We start from the raw sequence: 17782 nt of genomic DNA, 5'->3' as shown, positions 1-17782 counted from the left end.
ATGTTTTTTAAAAATTTTTCTGGTTGGACTACTGTGCTGACCGAAGGGAAATGTTCATGTTTTTAGAGTTGGAAAACGTGAGGGAGTTCATTAAATCACAACCAAATTATGATCATAACTTTATTGCTTCAGAGACATCTTTCTAAAGCATTTGCATAATCTCCATTTGTGACCCATAAATTTATATATAATTGGTAGTTCATTGAGTTACAATAACTTTGCAGTTTTAAAAATGAAATGATTTTAGTTTTTCTTTAAAGCATATGCAGAAATTATTTTCATTTTCATTTTCTTTTTCCAGAGTTTAAAACAGAAGCATATAGAGTTGAAACTAGGAGTCTAAGAATCTACAGTGAGTTGGTGGCAGACTGTTTGGACTCATGTTGCCATGGAGCAGAGAAAAGGTAACTGGGTAATGCATTTCCAATGGAAAAATGCCAGCAGGTTTGTGAGAGACTGCCTACTGCCTGGCTTCCAAAGTCCCATTCCCTTGGTAAACTTATGAAAATATAAAGTCCTCTTCTTATGTTTTGTGGGCTTAAAACACTGTATTTTATTGATTGATTAATTTAGATTTTATTTGAGAGAGAGAGATAGTGACAGAGAGCATGGGGGGTAGAGGGGAGAAGCAGGCTCCTTGCTGAGCAAGGAGCCTGATGCAGGGCTCCATCCCAGGACTGTAGGATCATGACCTTAGCCCAAGGCAGACACTCAACTGACTGAGCCACCCAGGTGCTCCAAAACACTGTATTTTAAATTGCATGTCCTTTTTAGTAATGTATACCATTTATATGAGATAGTAGCAAAGATTCCCTCTGCCCTGGGGATGCTTTGATTTGGGTTCTGATAGGAATTAAATTTTTTTTGAGGTTTTTGATTTTGTTTATGTTTTTAGTTTTTATTAAGTTCCAGTTAGTTAATGTACACTGTAATATTAGTTTCAGGTGTAGAATTTAGTCATTCTACACTTATGTACAGCACCCAGTGCTCATCACAACAGGTGCCCTCCCTAATGCCGATTACCCATTTAACCCATCTCCCCACGCACCTCTGTTCTGGTGACCATCAGCTTGAAGAATTAAATTTTTATAACTCAGTCCTTGCACAGTTCAATTGTATTCCCTATTCTTTTTTTCTACTTCAGAAAAGAAAGGGGGTGGTGGTCCAAAAAAAAGAAAAGAAAAGAAAAGAAAAAGAAAACTAGTTACTAAGATTAGACCAAATGTTTCTTGCAGGAATGATGAGAGTCTCCTATCACAGCAAGGGTCAGCTATGAGCTTCACACTGGGAAGCTCAGGGAAACAATTAGACATGAAGTCTTTTATCATTAAGTTTCAAGAGTGACTTTGCTGATTTTTTCCAATACCGCTTTCTCCCATAAGTAATGTTTAAGTGTTTTGCAAAATCTAACCAGATTAACCCATTATATATTTATTCGAGTAAAATATGCTTAAATATTGTGACTTAGGGTCCATTGTGTGGAACAACAGAAATATTTTCTGGACTGCCACCCCTCTCCAAGCATTGTCCTATGATGCACACTTCTGAACGTAAAGACACCACCTTGAGATTAAACCCTAAACATAGGCCTTATTCATGCCAGAATTTTTCAGCTGATTAGGAAAGTATCTTCAGCTCCAGAAGATGCAAAGTATCATATCTTCCAGTTATCTCAAGATTATATTTCTTATGCCCTTAATTCCTTTTCTACTGTCACTGGCCTTTTCCATATATTCTTTTATAATCTTTCTTTCTCTCTGTAACCCAAAGCAGCACATCATATTTAAAATGAGAATTGCTACATCACCAAGGAGACATTGTGTCCTGTCTGCAATCTTTTGGTATAAATGAAAAGTGTTTAAACATGAAATATCTGAGAGTTCTCTAAGTGACCAGCACAACCTTGGAAGCTCAAAGCTGTAATTCAAATCAGAACTATCATTCACTAAAATAAATAGCTTACAAGGAAGCAAAGCACTCTGAATAGCATGACAAAGAGATGATTTAGAAGTTACTGGTTCTTGCCCAGCATTTATAGCATGTCCATTTCTTCCATCTCAGCAGGAATCCAGGAGGCCAGAACAGTGCAAGGGGCTTGGGAATGAAATCACCTGGGCTCAGATTCTGGCTTTGCCTATAAAGTCAACTTCACTCAGAGTCTCTCAGAGTCTTAGTTTCCTTATCTGTGTTGATAGGAATAGTAATACACCCACTTTCATTGTGGAGAGATTCAGTGGCTTCATAGAAGATAGGTCCTTGGAGAAGAATCTGAGGTGAAGAGTGAGCCCTCTGTAAGTGTGCCTAATACCACGATCACCAGGAGTTCAGGGCCAGACTGTTGACTCTCAATGCAGATGCTCAGATATTTATCATTCTTCATGACAACATGTCTTAAGTGCTTGCAGAAACCGATGTTACTATCCTTGCTTTACATAGGGAGATACTTAGTTTTAGGGATATGAAATCCTTTCCCATGGTTAGTGAGGGTGTTCAGTAATCAACCTTAGCATAGATTCATGGCTCACCACCCATCTAGTGAATTCCTGGGAAGCAGCACAGACTGTAGTCCCAGCATTCTCTCAGGATAAATACAGCATTAACAGTCCAGAACACCTTTCTTCTGTTCCAAAAGAAACGTAAAAACTGATGGAAACTTCCTGCAGCAAAGCATGGAAACTGCATTGTTATGCAGAGGGAAAGTGTTCAGCACTGTGAGGTGCACCAATGGGTTGCTTCTCTTAAATTTAAATTCAATTAGCAAACATATAGTACATCATTAACTTTTGATGAAGTCATTGACTCATTAGGCATATAATATGCAGTGCTGGCTTTATTTCTGAGTGCCTGATTTGCAGTCAGACTTGAATGTTTGCCCTGGAGGTTCTCTCTATGCCTCAGACTTCAGAGGGATATGCTACTGACTGCTTCCCTCAGACACAGACCAGGCTGTCCCTTCGCCTTCAGGTCACTTTCCAAATGGTTATGGGTTGTACCCAATTGGTAGCACTCCCCAGGATAAACTCACATGTTCTTCCAGCAAGGAGAAAAATGTAACAGGGTATTTGAGTTAGGTAGGGAATGCAGACAAACATTGATGTACACAGCTGGTAAAAACTGTTAATCTGAGCTTTCAAGTTATGATATCTTGAAGAACCCTAAAAAGTTTAAGAACTGCATAAATTATGGTTTAATTTCTCAGAAATGCATCATATATTCTCTCTGTACTGCTATTGATGCTATTGATGATACCTGTTAAACCATTGTTACATTTTTATTGTTTGCCTTATGTCTAGTACCTTTCCCCCACTAATTTTACTCTCCTTCCTGCTTACTTCTTTACTGGTCGTGTGTGACTATGGTGCAGGGAGCATTCATAGAGATGACCTGAGGCTGTTTTACACCTAATGACTTTCCTACTAGAACGTCTGAAGAGTGACATCCTTAGCTAATATTTTATTTACATGTGGTTGGAAGAGCTAGACGTTCATATTGGTAGATAAACAGAAAACCCACTCAGAATTCTCTTATCAGAATGTCCTGTTCAAAAGCAGCAAGGAGATGCATTTATTTTTAGAAAAAGACATACACTGGGTCAGAGATAGTGGGAAATGAAACTGGAAGTCAGTAGTCCCTATACCCTTATCATTCCCATCCTGCTATTTCAGATCCCTTTAGTCTCACTCAGTCACTGATGTCTTTAAACTCATTTCATAACATTCCTTTTGGTAAAGTTTTCCATATAGTTTTTATTGTAAAATGTTGTTTGGATTTCTAGTTCTAAAGAGCATGGCCTAAGATCAATCTTAGTTGATTTTAGTCTTCCCTTTTTCCTTTCCATCCCTTAAAATCTCAGTTCCAGCAGCACACACAACCTCCACGAGTGATGGAAGATGATGCCCAATTATTTTAAGACTTTGCATCATCTGTAAGACTGCTTTTTCCTCCTGGGACAACCTTGTCCAACTCAAGAACACTTCATAATCTTAAAAACTCAAATTTGTTTTCTGAGGCCCTTCTTTCATCTCCTTCTTTCTCTCTTCTATTAGTCATTGTAGAATGGAATAAGATTTGCCATTTAGTTGCACTTAAAACTTACTATTGTGCTTATATTTTTTTAGTTTCCTTCTGTTTTGGATAGTCAAGAAGGTTCTTGATAGCAAAATTAATGCCTTTTTATTTTGTTTTTAGAGAGTGTGCATGAGCAGGGGGAGGGGCAGAGGGAGAGGGAGAAACCCAAGCAGGCTCCACACTGGGTGTGGAACCTCATGTAGGGCTTCAGTCTCATGACCTGAGCTGAAATCAAGTCTGAATGCTTAACTGACTGAGCTATCCAGGCATCCCAAAATTCATGCCCTTTTAATTTCATATGTCTGATACCCAGCATAGGTCCTGGAACACTGTATTCATCCAGTAAATACTGATGGATACCTTAATTGACAAAATGTCCAATGGCAAATAGTTAAGTTATAATTATCCATCTAATATCTATAACGTACCTTAAAACTTGTTGTTGAAAAAATGAAAAAAAAATGTCCTCTTTGTGTGTATGGCTGAATAGAGCAGTGTAGGACAATCACATATAATTTTACATACATATATATGTATATATAAATTATATATAAATACATTTGACAGTGATGAAAAAGTAAGGAAGTCCTTAACATAAATGTATTATTTTATTTTATCCTTATATTCTCTATTTTAACCCTTTTTCTTTAGCTATTTCCAAAGTTTTATTTCTCTACATCTATTATCTGTTATTTTTATCACTTATTTTTCTATATATAAAATACGTATTATGTATTCATTACAGTTATTTTAATGTAATATAATGTACATATGGCTATATATTAATATGTGCTCAAGTAAAATATGTGCATGACTGTATATCATATATTTTTATAGATATTTTATTTTTATCATGGATTTACTATATATTATATTATAATATATTTTATATATTATATTATTAATTGTATATTGTATTTTTAATAAAATCTATGATAAAGATAAAAGATCAGTATTCGTGTTGGAAGATAAAAGACAAATATAATGAAATAAGTGATAAAATCTTCATTTTTATTTTCATTTATTTATACAATACACACATATTATTTCACAGTCATTTTTTGGGGACTATGCTGAATTAAAGGTCATCAAGATAAGTGAGATATAGCATTCAATATCTTTTAATTCTACAATGTATATAGAAATACCTACAGAGTGATGTGGAAATGAAATGTAAAAGTGACTTTTCTATAAAGATTCCCAGAATCTTTGTTATTTGAACCAAGTCTTAAAGGATACAGAAAAATGTCTGAGCAGATTCCATGAGTGAATACTATGAAAATCACAGCCAGTGACAGAACCTGATAATGGAGGACCATACTCTGAGTTTGGAGAACTGGAAATATTTCCTTCTGTGGCTTGGAAGGAGGCATCAAAACCTGGGAAGGTAGGTTTAGGCAAATATTGAGGGGCTTATAAGCTATAGAAAGGACTTACATTTAATATCCTGATCCACACACTGAATACACTGTTTATTTATGCATCTTCATGCTCAACTCTCGCCCAGGTATTGTAGAGCTGCCATCTCCTACAGTCCTAACACTATCCCTATAAATTGTAACTATTTATCATCTCCATGTCACAGACAGACAAACCAAAGCTCAGCAGTATCTACTTATTTACTCCAGGTGCACAACCAAAAGGTGGAGGGCCAGGAATTAAACCTAAGCTTTTTCTGTTACCAAAGTCCTTGATTTTTCATAATGCTCTATAGAATTCCATCAGCATGGGGAGTGGCAATGATTGCATGTGTATCTAAACACAATAAATACGGCTTCAGTTGTGTTCCGGTGGAAGGATACTAGTTTTAAGTTCATTTCATACCATAAAAGACAAAATTTTTAAAACCTGAACTGAGCTGGCAAACTTGTTGGTATAAAGAAATATAATCAGTAAAAATTTAAAATCTCAATAGGATGTTGAAACATAACTTCAGAGTAAAGACTTAGGACCTTAATGAACTTAAAGAACTCCTTTAAACTGTATTTGCTTTTTAAAAAATCATGATTTTTATTAATATGCAATGTATTGTTTGCCCCAGGGGTACAGGTCTGTGAATTGTTAGGCTTACACACTTCACAGCACTCACCATATCGCATACCCTCCCCAATGTCCATAACCCAACCGCCCTAGATTGCGATTATTTGACTGGGAATAGTCCTTATGTTAATTAAGCTTCCCTAATTATGTTTTTATGCAATTTTTGTGGTTATATAAGATATATATGACTTATGTGTTTTTATAGAGTCTAAATTGTGAGGGGTATCAAATGAGTAGCTGCTACCAATGCATCACAGCTTAAGTGAGACTCTAGGTCCAAGTCTTTATACCAAGGAGAACATCAAAACAATGGTCATCAATCCAATTCTAGGACTCTGTAGAAATTATCAGTCTGATTCTTCCTGGCATCACCAAGTGAGTTGGGACTGAACAAATGCAGGCTGTTCTTAATTACTAGATCTCCCTTTTTCATCATATGTAAAACTTTAATAATTTTACTTCTTCCTATTCATTTGTCTTATATCCCATTAGTAGTTAAATCTTGATTGTCATTTAACTGTGCAGCATTTCTTGCATTCTATTTACATCACCTTTATTCTATTCTAAATTTGTAACATGGTGTTATTCACTGTTACATTGGCTGCCTACATAGTTTCTGGATTAGAGGGTCTTCTTTTTCAAAATCTTCTATATTGTTTCTTTTTTTCTCCCAACTTTTTATTTAAATTCTGGCTAGTTAACATATAGTGTAACATTAGTTTCAGGTTTAGGATTTAGTAATTCAACACTTTCATACAACATTCAGTGCTCATCATGAAAGGCGCACTCCTTAATCCCCATCACCTGTTTTACCCATCCCGCTTCCCTCCATCTCTTTAGCTACCACCCCCAAATCTATATTGTGTAGCCATATTTATCTGAAAAGAACAATTCAAATAATACAAAAACCCTCCTAACAAGAACCTCTGCTATCCAAATAATGCTTACTGATGTCATTGAAAAAGTGTGGGGTGCCTGCATAGCTCAGTGGGTTAAAACCTCTGCCTTTGGCTCAGGTCATGATCCCAGGGTCCTGGTTTGAGCCCCACATCAGGCTCTCTGCTCGGCAAGGAGCCTGCTTCCCTTCCTCTCTCTGCCACTTCTGATCTCTGTCTGTCAAATAAATAAAATTTCAAAGAAAAGAAAAAGTGACTCAAATTTACCTTGTAAATATCATATTCTATTATATAGCATAGCCAGTGTATGCAATAATCACACCCTAAATTTAGTTCCTTTCTTTTTAATGACACTCTATAGTGTACTCTCCATTTCTATACTTATTTCTTAACATCGTGCAATTCTATCATTTTTTATTCCTCTCATTTTTTTTTAATTTATTACCAAAACTTTTATTTAAGAGTTTTACAAAGGCATAATATATATTTTTTTTATTTCCAGCATGCAACATGGGGGCTTAAGTGGGTAGGAGAAGAATAAATGAAACAAGATGGGATTGGGAGGGAGACAAACCATAAGTGACTTTTAACCTCTCATTTTTAAGAATAAGATGTAACCTAATCCTTGAACTTAATCTCAACATTCCCTCTATAGATTCTTCTCCCTGCTCTGTACTCTCATACCAAATTGCTGACCCTGGTGATGTCTTGTTCATTCTGACATGTTCATTATGTTCCTCCCTAATTTGTCCACCTATATGATAGATTATGAGGATGCAGTATGGTATTTGCAATTCCCATATTTCCTACACAATTCCATTACCTTTATACTGAAAAAAAAAGGTATTGACAAAGCAGTGGGGTAAACCTGATCTTTGATTTATTTTAACTTGTTTTTCCCTCAAGGTAGATGGAAAACCTATGATCAACACACCAGGTATGCCACTTCGTGGGATAATCAATGGAATCTCATTTGATATTCTCTTTACCTACATCCAAAGTCTTATTTTTCAATATTAGATCTTAATTATGAAGGAATTTACATAAAATCCTTGCAGTTTCTGTTTAATGTGACTTTATCACTCTGGAGTTAATAATCAAAGAGTAATGTGGTGGACTAATGATAGCACACTCCCTGGGTTCATTTTGGTAGGCTTCTCTGACCGGCCTCAGTTAGAGCTGGTTCTCTTTGGGATAATTTTTTTTCTTTACCTGATGACACTCCTAGGCAATACCACTATCATCCTAATATCCCTCTTGGACTCTAAACTGCACACTCCCATGTACTTTTTTCTCTCCCATCTCTCCTTCCTCGACCTCTGTTTCACCAGCAGCATTATTCCTCAGCTTCTAGTCAACCTGGGTGGTTCAGATAAGTCCATCACTTATGGTGGCTGTGTGGTTCAGCTCTATGTCTCTCTTGCCCTGGGATCCACAGAGTGTGTCCTCCTGGCTGTGATGTCTTATGATCGCTACATTGCCATCTGCCATCCTCTACATTATGCCTTTTCCATGCGCCCTGGACTCTGTCACATCCTGGCATCTCTGGCGTGGCTCAGTGGGGTGGCCACCACCCTCATACAGTCCACTCTCACCCTGCAGCTACCTTTCTGTGGGCATCGCCAAGTGGATCATTTTTTCTGTGAGGTCCCTGTGCTCATCAAGTTGGCTTGTGTGGACACCACTTTCAACCAGGCAGAGCTCTTCGTAGCTAGTGTTTTATTCCTGGTGGTGCCTTTGTCACTCATCTTGATCTCCTATTGGCGCATTGCCCTAGCAGTTCTGAAGATCAAGTCAGCCATCGGACGGCACAAAGCATTTGGGACCTGCTCCTCCCACCTGATGGTTGTCATAATCTTCTATGGAACCATCATCTTCATGTATCTGCAGCCAGCCAAGAGTAGATCAAAGGACCAGGGAAAGTTTGTTTCCCTCTTTTACACTGTGGTGACCCCCATACTTAACCCCCTCATCTACACCCTGAGAAACAAGGAAGTGAAGGCAGCTCTGAAAAAAATTCTTGGGAGAACTTTGACTTAGTGAAACGTGATTTTCAAGAATTTTTTAGGAGGCAGTTATTATGACTGATTAATTTAATGGATGATGACTCAGTAAATTATTTGGTTATGTTCATAAACCTATAATGGGTTTCGTTAGAAAAAAATTAATAGTACTTGAATTTCTGAGTTGGACAAACCTGAGTTTGAATGCTCATTTCATGACATAATAGCTGTTGACTTGAACAATTTGCATAACATTTATACCATCTATGAACTGGAAAGTGTAATATTGAACAACCCAAATTAAAATTAGATCACTATCCTAAGCATCTGACTTTAAATAAGGTTTATTCATAAAGTCTGTTGTATTTAATAGACACAACTGTGTGCTAGATGGTATTATTATGCCTTATTTTGCAGAGATCAAGATATTTTAACTATTTGCTCAAAACAAAAAGAAGAAATGTTAAACTTCAGTGGTATTGCTCTTTCAACAAACTGTGGATTATTGGACCCTGAAGTTGGGGTCAAGTCTCCATCACACACTGAGCTCATTTCTATTCCAGCATTTTCCCTCCTGTTTGACAAGTTTCTGATTTTTTGCATTTCTCTCCTTAGTAAGTTTTTGAGAATGGCAACTACATTTTGACTTAATCATGATTAAAGTAGAATATATTTACAGGTGTCTCCTGGATTTGTATTTTCTATCTATATTCTCATGTTCAGCTATGTGCTTTACTTCTCCACCTGAGTGTATTAAAACAACTTCAAAATGAGCACATGATAACTAAGTCAAAACTTTCTCTGCTTTTGGCCCTTTCTCACTATTCTCAATATCATGAAATGAAGCATGCACCATCCTAAATACTGCCCTTTCTTTCACCAACTGTATGTAACCTATAAACAATTCTGTAGATTTTACCTTTTAATTATCTCCCTAGTTTACCCACTTCTTTCCATTTTAATTTCCTGCTACCTGCGTACTGCTGAGATGGCTTCTTTACTAGATGAAGGGAGATTTATTTTATTGCTCACATCTTCCATTATACCCTCTATCTTACATTACTAGGTGCACACAATTTTAAATGCACTGTGGAACACATGCTTGTCCTATCTGCTTTAAAAAATGCAATTATTTGTCCAACAATTTTTGAGAAATTGAGAAAACAGATGTGAAGGAAACAGTATATGCTAATGGTTCAATTCAGTTAATTGGTAGATTTTCACTATCTGATAGTATCTATTAACAAAATAAGTAATTAACGGGGGAAAAGTCACTTTCATCAAGTTGGTTGCAAAAAATCAAATCTATCTCAAGCTATAAGCTTAATGGCTATGTGATTTTATTTAACTTGGATATTTGCTACTAAATTGATGTGGTTGCAAATCATCTTTATCTAAACAGTGGCACATCAACTTGAAAAAGGAAGAAAGAGTCTATATTGTTTTTTGCTAAGTTACAAATAAGTTAATATGTGTATAAGAAAGAAAAGAATCGGGCGCCTGGGGGGCTCAGTGGGTTGAACCGCTGCCTTCGGCTCAGTCATGATCTCCGGGTCCTGGGATCAAGGCCCGCATCAGGCTCTCTGCTCAGCAGGGAGCCTGCTTCCTTCTCTCTCTCTCTGTCTGCCTCTCTATCTACTTGTGATTTCTCTCTGTCAAATAAATAAATAAATAATCTTAAAAAAAAAAGAAAGAAAGAAAAGAATCCATGGGTGAATTTTAAAGGACTGACAGCTTATAACAGAAATCAAATAGTCTTCAAATGATACAATACACTTTAGATAACCAAGAGGCCATTTTATTTAAAATTATTAGAAGATCCAGAGGATATATAGAATACAAAGATATGGTTGGAAATAGAATGCTTTTCTTTGTGCTCAGGAGTGCACGAACATCTCTGAACTCCAAGTAAACTGGGGCTTAATGATCTAGAAAAACATATGGGAAATGAAAAGATTTCTTAGGCAGAGTTTGGGAATTGTTGATAAGCATGATCAGAGACTTAGATAACAAAGGAAAAATGGGGACTCTCCTATTTTGAGTAACAATAGAGCAACAGTTCTTTTTTATTTCTATAGGGCAATTAAAGTGTTTGAGTATAGATGCAATAAGTAAGAATAGAATTATTAACTTTCTGCTCAAAATTGTAAAGGGACAGTTTACTAGAGTGAGAATAGAACAGTGCAATAATGTCTGGCATTTGGTGTCCCATTGGAGCTCAGTTCATAGACACCATGATATTGTGAGCTGGTTACTCAAGGGACTTACTCTTGAGGTAATTTCTCTGAATTCTGTGATTACTGAAACATAACATTTTTCTACTGTCTCTTGCATTACAGTGGGATAATCAGGATGAATTTAATTGGTAATGTTTTGGAAAGTGTCAAGGTAAGCTCCTGATGTCTTAGTGAATGCTTACATGATAGGGGAAAATTATGACCACAGGGCTCTTGTGCGTTCACCATGTCCCAGCATCCTCTCCTAAAGACATTTTAACGAGCTACACATTTTCCATAGAGGGAAGATGGTAAATCTCTAACCCTTCTGGGGACATGATTAGGTCACATCAACAGGACTTTTTTTTTTCCTCTTTCCTAGCTTAAGCCACTTCCTCATCGCAGAGGTAAGTCACTGGGTTTCTAAATTCCAAGTTCTTTTTCTTAGAAGTGGAGTCACTGATGTTAGCTCACTTTCTTCTGACATGTTCCCAGGCAAGTCCTGACATCTAGTCTAGAAACCGTTTAATTTTTTTACCTTATTTGGCACAAACATTTCCATGTTGTACCACATTAAGCATGGGTCAGGATTAACCACTTTTGGAGCTGTTGCAGAGAGATTCAGGGACCAGAGAGGTAGCTTTCAAGCCATTGTTTTACTTTGCAAGCATAACTGAGGGTCAGACTTCACCTGTGGTCCTAACTCTCAGCCACAGCTTCAACATTTTTGCATACCTTTCCAGATAGTGATAAGAGCTAGGTATCATCTTTGTGGGCATACTACTCTCTGGTTTATGGGGCAGTCAGTGACTGGAGTCTACAACAACTCAGACTCCTCTTTTCTTAGAATCTTACATGTGGTTCCCAGCTAGTCCTTTCTGGGTTCTTAACCAGAGGACACCTTTTTTATTTCCTCTCAAGACACAGGCAGCTGAAGATACCGCAGACAAGAAAGTAACTCCTGAGGCCAGAATGAATATTCTTGGCCTGAAATAGGTATATTTGCATTTATGGTTATGTTCTATGTTTTATGGCATGTAAATCAAACTGAAATTAAAGCAACTCAGAATCGTGAAGTCTGAATTTCAGACTAGTCTTTTCATGTTGCCTTTGACTATTCACAACCAGACAGGAAATATCTCATAAAATTCTTTTTATTTTGTTCTCTTTTTTATACCCAATATTCCTTCTGCTCAAAGGCAGCAAAGACTGGGTTTAAATTGTTCACTCCTGATTCTTCTATATTCTTCAAACTGAAAAAATAGTCATTCCCACTCAAATATTTTTGCATTTAATAAACATTTATGAAACATCTTACCAGGGTATGGTGACAATCTCATTGAATTAAAAGGGAATTGCTTGAGGATATACATTATTTGCTCAACAAATTCATCTTAATTCTGACTACAAATAAATTATCGAAAAAATTGGCTCTGAAAGGAGATCGATATATGGCATGTATGTCCATTTACCACCCTCTTTGCTGCTTTGTCTACTTGCAGCCACAGTCTCCTGAACAGCTCTCGGGCTATCTTTGATTTTATAGACAATGAAGATGCTTGTATTTTATATCAGCATGCTCCCTCCTTTCATGGCACATGTCATAATTATCTTGTTTAGGGATAACATTTGAATTCAATTTTTTAAAAGAGTTTTTAATTAATAAATAATTTTATAGAGAGTGGGGGAGGGGTAGAGGAAGAGAAGCAGACCAACTGCCTGCTGAGTGGGGAGCATGATGCCGGGGCAATCCCATGACCCCAATAATACAGCCTGAGGCCAAACCAAGAGCTGGCTGCTTAACCAGCTGAGCCACCCAGGTGCCTCTGAACTCAATTTTTTTTTAATTGAGAGGGAGAGAGATCCCAAGTAGGTAGAGAGACAGGCAGAGAGAGAGAGGGTGGAAGCAGGCTGCACACTGAGCAGATAGCCCGATGTGGGACTTGATCCCAGAACCCTGAGATCATGACCTGAGCTGGGAAGAGGCTTAACTCACTGAGCCACCCAGGCACCCTGAACTCAATTTTTTTAAAAATTGCTTTTGAGTGCAACTTTTCCTATATTAAAAAGTACATCTAGTTAGCTGACAATATTTGTGTCCTTTGGCCTAGATTTATTCTATTTGGATGAGAAAGTTGCTTTTAGTATGTTTAAAGTAAGTTCTTGTTTTGTGTTTTGTAGTTGGGTCTAAAAAAGGAATAAAAGGGGTGGGGTGGAGTCTTCTAGAACAGAGTAGCAGGTTAAATAGTTCATAGCAACATTTAGAATACATGGGCTCATCATTACAATAGCATTTTCAACTCATGCCCTACAATCACACAATGAAATAATGGAGGGCACAGTATTCTCAAAGTGAAAATAATTCCACTTAGAGAAGGAGGTAAGATGTAGGAATTCACAAAATCCAGAGATCCATGTAGCATTTCTGATAGGATCAGCCTAGAATAGCAGACTGGGAAAGTGACTCTAGAGCTGGAATCTGGTGAATAGGTTTTTAAAGGAGAAAAAGCTCCAAGTGGGGATGAGCAGCTATGGGGGTGTCCAGCACAAGCAGAGGGCATGGGATTTATCAATGATAATCAGATACGATCATCAGGCTGGACCCTATGTGATATGGAAATACCCAGAAGTTTACTATATTCTAAGGCAGATAGATGAGTGGTATATCCAAAATAGCATTAGTTAGGATCATTTTATGTTCTGAGGTTGGTACTATTAGTGGTCTTTAAAAGTGGTGAGTGACTGTGGAGACACAGAAAGCATTATCTGCAAAGGTGTAGAGAACCCTGTCCCATGGGATGCTGCATGTCACTATGGGTAGGGTCTAGACAAAGGGACTAAAAATGCTCATGTTAAAAGTCTTTTCAGTTGTCAAATGCAAAATTCAGCTTTATATGATAGTTTAGGGGCTAGGCTATAGTGTGTTTGAATGGCAAGGAAGACTAGTCTGCACAGAAAGGAGAAAAAGAAGCATAATGGGGCATGGTCAGCATCTGGAGGGACTGGAAGGGAAGTTGGTTGGACTTTAAAAGAAAATTCTTCAATATTGGTAAAAGAGGCAATGACTAGCATGATTTATTTGGTTCCCAAATAGACAATCTCATTGTTTCCAATGTATCCCTGCATATTTAAGGAAATGTGTCTTTCTTTATAGATATTTTCTGCTTTAATTAAGAAAACAGTGATAGTATTTTATAATGAAGGTGTTTTACAGTTTTGTAAAAAAATATACAATTAGTTTACAATATAGCCTCTTAAATTTGCATTTTATATGAAAATTATTAAATTATTAAACTGTTTCTGAAATATTTTTAAAAATTATCTTTTTACTTTTGTGTTACTATAATATGCTATCATTTATTCATTCATACTTTTGGGGGATGTTATATTAATATTCATGATTACTTTTGTTTATTATGATATGTAAAATATTATCTTTATTTTTACTAGATGTTATTTTCTGACATTTTTCTTATTTATTTTTTCTCATTTTATCTTATTTAAAGGAATTATTAAATATTCTGTTTACATTTTAATATTCAAATTTAAAAAAAATTTATTTAATAATCCCCAATTGAAATTTTGGCACCCTCTTTCACTTAAATTTCTATTATATATTTAAGTTTCACAGCAATGAGTTAGAGAATATAATGAGAGAAATTTCTATTCTCCACATAATTGAGTTTTTCATTAAAACTTAACACCTGGTCAATAACACAAGCTTTATTGTATGACCAGTGTGTTGTGTATTTTATGTTTGTTTTATGGGAATTTAGTAGGGCTATGTCTCATTGTAGATTAACATATAGTTATAAAGTAACTGTGAGAATTAGAACCTTAGCTTGCATGTTCACTTTCATAATGTTAAACTGTGAGTTTTTGATGTCAAAATTTACTAACATTGAAAATCTTATGATATATTATGTTTTTAACTCTTTCATGTCACCTTTCATTGTAACTCCCTCTTTCTCCTTTATTCCACTCTGGGCAAGTTACTCAGGCATATCTTTTACTCAGCTTTGTTTTCACTTCATTAGTACAAATTATGATGTAATTGCTCTGTATGTCCTAAATCGTTTTCTACAGCCAGTTTACCTTTTAAAATCAACTGTTGTCTTGAATCATTTGTTTTAGTACCACCCTTGTCTTAAATTTCTTGAGTGTGAAGAACTACTGTTTGCTTCCCAAATATTTATACTGGTTTTTGGAAAAATTCTTCTGCAAGTGTATGCTCTTCATTGAACTTTTGTTTCTTGAAGGTCACACATTCTCCTCTTTGTCTTTGTCCTTGGTCTTGTTTTGTATTTTAGTTGTTTTTTGAGAAGTTCAAAACCTAGGTACAGTGTTTTTATATTTTTTAAATACCCACCTTTGGATGCACATACTGACCTAGGCTTATTGTTTCCTGAATAAACAGAATCATTTTTCTTTCTTTCTCTCTTTCTTTCTTTCTTTCTTTCTTTCTTTCTTTCTTTCTTTCTTTCTTCTTCTTTTCTTCCCCTGGATGCTTTTTTGTGTTTTCCTCATTAAGCACATTTATTTGTAGTGAACATTGCTTAATATATATTAGATACACTTTTATATACTTTAAAACTGAGCCATGTTTTATTAGACTACTTGCTAAACATGATCTTTTTTCACTCCATCTTTTTAAAATAGGAAAAATATTTATTCATATTTGAACAATTACTATTTGTATTACACAAGTCAAAATAATAAAACAGTGAATGGCAAAATCTCATCTCTCTCCCAGAAGTCTACCACTCCTATAAGCCACTGCTCTGAAAAGCTTCCTGTGTATCTGCATATATAGGGACATATGACTATACAGAATTCCTCTAATTTAGGCACATATACATGGAATGTGATACATATGTTTACACATTCCATAGTTTTAGAATTATTCCTGTTTAGAATATTCTATTTCTACTCCCTGTTTGATATGTTGAAGCCATAAGATTTGAAGAGAAAAGTTGTGGAAATACTGCATTCACTGCCAATATTTATAGCTTAAATTTTTTTTTATAGAAGTAATTTAAAAACCTTCAAAGCTTAGTAATTCATCATGCTCTTAATGAGTAATGAGGATTTCTAACTTGATCAGAAAAATTGCTATGATTAAAAGGTCCAAACTCAGTGTTACCTGAAGTGGGATTAATTGCTTTCTGTAAACTCTGCAATGCATCTTAGGCAGGTGACTGGACACCGCTGTTTTCTGTGAGTCCTTTTGTGGATGTGTAGAGTGAAATCAATAAAGGTTCAGGAGGAGGGTAGACTTAGGCAATGTTTATTCCCCATGCGTATTAAAGGTAGTGCTTTCAGGGTTCACCAGTGAAGGAGCTGCGAACATTTTGCAGGACTCATACATGAAGTGACAAAGACGGAACTAAAAACAATTAATACTGCATAATATTTACTCAAGAAAAAAATGAATTGGAAAATGGAAGCATTTGTTTTTGTAATAGACATATATTTTCTTTAGTAATAGATAAAATACATGAAGTTTCCTACTGGGAAAGAATGGGGCAAATAGACAAAATAGTAATGAAGATATTACAGGATGGTTCCATTTTGTAATTACAAGATTGAGGTGGAGTTCATCAAAACCAAGAGGACTTTGTGTGGTCTGACTCCTACTTACCACGTTAGAAGTCCCCCTATCAAATTCATGCTTTTTAATACTTGTATTTTATTTCATTTCATTTTTAATTTTATTTTGTCTTTGTAAGTTTTTATTTAAATTCTAGTTAACATATAGTATATTAGTTTCAGGAGTAGAATTTAGAGATTCATTAATTACATACAATACCCAGTGCTCATCACAATAAGTGCACTCCTTAATGCCCAACACCCATTCAAACCTTCCCTCCACCTACTTCCCCTCCAGTAACCCTCAGTTTGTACTCTATCATTAAGAGTCTTTTTGGGGTTTGTCTCCTCTTTTTTCCCTCTTCCATACGTTCATCTGTTTTTTTTGTTTTTGGTTTTGGTTTTTTGTTTTGTTTTGTTTTTTAAATTCCACATAAGCATGAAATCAATACAGTATTTATCTTCCTCTGATTGACTTATTTTTCTTAGCATAATAAACTTTAGTTCCTTACATGTTGTTGAAACTGGCAAAATTTCATTCTTTTCAATAGCTGAGTAATAGTCCATTGTATGTATCTACCACATCTTCTTTTTTTTAAAAACATTTTATTTATTTATTTGACAGACAGAGATTGCAAGTAGGCAGAGAGGCAGGCAGAGAGAGGAAGGGAAGCAAGCTCCCTACGGAGCAGGAAGCCCGATACAGGCCTTGATCCTAGGATCCTGGGAACATGATCTGAACTGAAGGCAGAGGCTTTAACCCACTGAGCCACCCAGGCACCTCCACATCTTCTTTATCCATTCATCAGTCTATGAACATTTGGGTACTTTTCATAGTTTGACTGTTGTTGACAATGCTGTTATAAACATTAGGACACATGTCCCTTCAAACAAGTATTTTTGTATCCTTTGGATAAATACTTAGTAGTACAATTGCTGGGCCATAGAGTAGCTCTATTTTTATCATCTT

General features: G+C 36.0%; 1 protein-coding gene across 1 annotated transcript; it reads left to right on the top strand.

The window, feature by feature from the left end:
- Positions 1-8111: 8111 nt before the first annotated feature.
- LOC116585780 (olfactory receptor 2G2-like) lies at positions 8112-14317 on the top strand. The gene is made up of 2 exons (XM_032335034.1): positions 8112-9032; positions 14228-14317. Exons 1-2 carry the CDS (start codon positions 8112-8114, stop codon positions 14315-14317), a joined length of 1011 nt encoding a protein of 336 aa, XP_032190925.1.
- The last annotated feature ends 3465 nt before the right edge of the window (positions 14318-17782 follow it).

Source organism: Mustela erminea, chromosome 3 (genome assembly GCF_009829155.1).
Source record: "Mustela erminea isolate mMusErm1 chromosome 3, mMusErm1.Pri, whole genome shotgun sequence".
Lineage (NCBI taxonomy): Eukaryota > Metazoa > Chordata > Mammalia > Carnivora > Mustelidae > Mustela > Mustela erminea.
This window is presented reverse-complemented; position numbering and strand designations above follow the sequence as displayed.

What these genes read in the sequence shown, in the direction of transcription:
- LOC116585780 (XM_032335034.1), top strand. Translation starts at nt 8,112, where the DNA reads ATGTGGTGGACTAATGATAGCACACTCCCTGGGTTCATTTTGGTAGGC. An exon ending in TGAAAAAAATTCTTGGGAGA is followed by an intron (nt 9,033 to 14,227) that starts ACTTTGACTTAG and finishes TCTGGAGGGACT; the next exon opens with GGAAGGGAAGTTGGTTGGAC.